This window comes from Octopus bimaculoides, chromosome 7, assembly GCF_001194135.2.
Source record: "Octopus bimaculoides isolate UCB-OBI-ISO-001 chromosome 7, ASM119413v2, whole genome shotgun sequence".
NCBI classification, from domain to species: Eukaryota; Metazoa; Mollusca; class Cephalopoda; order Octopoda; family Octopodidae; genus Octopus; species Octopus bimaculoides.
The window spans coordinates 107,758,018-107,762,213 of NC_068987.1; the positions used below are offsets into that span (position 1 = coordinate 107,758,018).

At 43.6% G+C, this 4,196-nt stretch overlaps 1 protein-coding gene across 1 annotated transcript in view; it reads right to left on the bottom strand.

Moving 5' to 3' along the window:
* Positions 1-4,196, bottom strand: part of LOC106880629 (uncharacterized) — a 72,405-nt gene that overhangs the window by 66,753 nt on the left and 1,456 nt on the right. Inside the window, exon 3 of the mRNA XM_014930662.2 lies at positions 1,884-2,222. Coding sequence (XP_014786148.2) covers positions 1,884-2,222 — 339 coding nt within the window. The remainder of the gene's footprint in view (positions 1-1,883; positions 2,223-4,196) is intronic.

The window sequence follows — 4,196 nt, forward strand, 5'->3', positions numbered from 1 at the left end:
ACTATTGCCACAATCAACACGCCATCACCCACATCGACAGCCGAATAATACTGTCATTATAATTCCTGTTAATATTAACTCCACTTTCTTTAAAAGATTAGCGCCATTAGCACCACGCCGATCATCGCTAAAATGATCACTTCACACATACGCTACCGCCATCTATGTCTCGGATCACCAAGTCATCAGCTCCTCTATAGTGTTAGCAACATTTCCGCATCCTGTACTTGTGGCATATCCGAGTACCACCTTCTGTGAGAGAAGTACCGATATTGCAATAACCCAAACGCCGCACATCGCAGGCATCGATTCCATGGCTAACAGCATTTACAACCGATCGACGTTTCAAGCAACGCAAATGTCAACATCATCATCGCGGTCTGATCCTCCTCATCATCATCATTATCGTCATCTTCATTATCGTCGTCACCATTGCCGTCATCTTTATCGTCATCGTCATCATCATCATCATCATCATTATCATCACCATCATCATCATCTTCATCATCATCAGCATCGTCGTCGTCGTAACCATCATCATCATAGGTGCAGGAGTGGATGTGTGGTAAGTAGCTTGCTTACCAACCACATGGTTCCGGGTTCATTCCCAATGCATGGCACGTTGGGCAAGTGTCTTCTACTATAGCCTCGGGCTGACCAAAGCCTTGTGAGTGGATTTGGTAAACGGAAACTGAAAGAAGCCCGTCGTATATTTGTATATATGTATATATATATGTGTGTGTATATGTTTGTGTGTCTGTGTCTGTTCCTCCAACATCGCTTGACAACCGATGCTAGTGTGTTTATGTCCCCGTAACATAGCAGTTCGGCAAGAGAAACCGATAGGATAAGTAGTAGGCAACCAAAGAATAAGTCCTGGGGTCGATTTGCTCGACTAAAGACGGTGCTCCAGCATGGCCGCAGTCACATGACTGAAACAAGTAGAAGAGTAAAGAGTAAAAGTGAGTATCATCATCATCATCATCATCATCATCATCAGCAGCAGCAGCAGCAGCAGCAGCAGCAGCAACAACAGCAGCAGCTCTAGCAGCAGCAGCAGCAGCAGCAGCATCGTCCCCATAATCGCAGTCATCATCATCATCATCGACATGCATCTCCTGCTCCCCTTCCTCCTCCTCATTATCAATCATCATCGTGGTCGACGTCGTAATTGTCGCCGTCATCGTCGTCGTCGTCATCCTCCCCCTCCTCCTCCTCCTCCTCCTCCTCCTCATCATCATCATTAACATCATCATCATCGTCGTCGTCGTCGTCGTCACCGTCGTCGTCGTCATCCTCCTTCTCCTCCTCCTCCTCATCACCATTATCTTTATCGGCGTGGTTACTGTCGTCATCATCATCATCATCATCATCGTCGTCGTCTCGTCGTCGTCGTCGTCGTCGTCATCATCATCATCGTTACCTATAGCATTGCGAATGCTAACAACAGCGCCCCCCCCCCCACGCCGCAAGACTAGCTACTACCAGTCAACTCAAGCACTGCAATTATTATCTTCGCTACCACCATATACTATAGTCATCACCACGGCTATAACCACCACCACCACCACCACCACCACTACCACTATCACCATCATAACGATTACCACCATCACACCACTACTACCCACCATCATCGCCATAACTACCATTGCTACAACCACCGATGCACCACTACCATCTGCCCGCGATCCTTAACATTAACACCAGCACAGCAACGATATCAAAACCATCACTACCGCCACCACCTTCTTCACCATCTCCATCACCACCACTACCACTACTACTAGGTCCACCATCATCATTATCACCATCATGACCTGCGCTACTACCACCACTATTAGTATCACCACCATCAAAATATCCACCACTCCCTCCTCTACCATCGCCAACGTAATCACCACTATCCATACTTCCGCCTCCACCATCACTATCATCGTCTTCACCACCATCAATGCCACTAGCACTCACAGCACAACGACCACCAATATCACCACCACCACCACCACCAATACTATCAGCGCTCACCCCATAACGACCACCACCACCACCTCCACCTAAACTATCCAAACGACAGCCATTACCACAATTAACATCACCAGTAGCATCGGTAGAACCATCATTCATCAGTGTCATATCCTCTCCTGTCTCCTGCTCTAACGATACAGTCTGGTTTGCAATGGTATGATGATGCGAGTCTGATCTCATCAGGTTACCGTAACCTTTCAGCAAAAATAATTAAGACTCTGCTATTTACATCGTTGTATTTCTTAATGTTTTTATAACATTTACGTTTGTTTGTATTTTTTCTCTGTTTCACTGTTTCACTGTTTCTTTTCCTGTGTTCTTTGTTTGCATTTAATATGTCGCGGTTGATGAATTGTTCAGAATTTTTGTTGGAATTATTTGGTTAAAGAAGAGTTAAGTAAGTTGCCAATGGCGCCGGAATCCGCAGAACAGTTTCGACTCCCCGTTGAAGACTACGCCCCAAGTTAATTCACATAGCGGAGACTTATGTTGAAAAGCAATATGGCTGCAGCTGCTGCAAATACTTATGTTGCGGCTCTCTAGCTATTTACTGCTGCTGCTACTGCTGCTGCTGCTGTTGCTGCTTCTACCGTTCCTCCTGCTGTTACTACTGTACTGCCGCTAAAACTGTTGTCATTGTTATTTAAATCAAGTTAGCTATGATTGAGTAGAACTTATAATAAAACACTATCTGTTCCTGCTGTTTGATCCCAAATCAGTCATAGATGTCGACCAACTGCTAGGAGTGGCGCTCCGTAACCTTTTGTTATTCCAAACATTTCACAATAAACCGCCATCTTACCCATTCCGCCTAATTTCCATTTCCCTAGACTGCCGAAATACTCAATCACACCGGTTCTAATAACTGACTCTGACTACGAATAATCCTTTCTTCTATAGGTACGAAGCCTAAAAGTGGAGGATAAGGGGGCCAGTCGATTACATCGACCCCAGTACTCAACTGGTACTTATTTTATCGACCCCGAAAGGCCGAAAGGCACAGTCTACACCGGTGGAATTTCAAGTCAGAACGTAGCGATGGGCGAAATACCGCTAAGCATTCCGTCCAGCTTACTAACAATTCTTATTTCTTTACTGCCCCCAAGGGGCTACACACAGCGGAAACAAACAAGGACAGATAAACGGATTAAGTCGATTATATCGACTCCAGTGCGTAACTGGTACTTATTTAATCGACCCCGAAAGGATGAAAGGTAAAGTCGACCGCGGCGGAATTTGAACCAGAACGTAAAGACAGACGAAATATCGCTAAGCATCTCGCCCAGCGTGCTAACGATTCTGCCAGCTCGCCGCATTTATGACTTCGAACAATAGCAACAGCTTCGTATTATTTTAAGAACAGAACCGGTAAGAATAGCACAAGAACTTTAGAATATTTATTTATGGAAGGATGGCATTTTACATTAAAAAGATATTTTGTTTGTCTTGAATAGAATGTTGTACCCATATATTTCGCAAGCTAACCGAGAGCGGTGATATGGAAGCTGTTAATATCTCTCATGGATTGTTACAAATCGACGGATGCAACCATCTGTAGAGTTCACATTAATATATGAAGCCACGATTAGGTCAACTCTTTCCCAGGGGCCTGTTTCTGGTGATTGGAACAGAATGCAGTCAGGTTAAAGTCACCCATGGAGTAGGAAGTGATATTAAACCAAAAAACGTGGTAAGCCTAAAAGCTAGCGACAAATGTTCTGTATTATAACCTATTTTAATTTATAAATCAATACATATACCTGTAAAGGTGGAGTTGAATAAGAAAGCTCAAATAAAAGATGGAAACAAACTAAAATAGGTATTTCCTTTTACTATCACGACTGCATTATCTCTCTAAGTATTACTAATCAAGTGAGATTTCTGCTGCTATTTTTGTCAAAAATAAAACATAGACTCGGGGTATAGTAACTGATAATGTTATTCGTATGGCATCTGATACATCAAATCGATTTTCCATTTCACTTGAGATTCAGAGATTCCTGCTTCACGGCTATACTTAGCTGTGAAGGAAATTGAAGCACTTATTGTCATCATCACTAACTTATGTTAAGTAGCAATGGGCTGAAAATCAGGGCCGGATTAAGGCCCAAAGACGCCCTAAGCATTTAAAAGGATGTTAGTTCCCCCATATATATACATACATATAT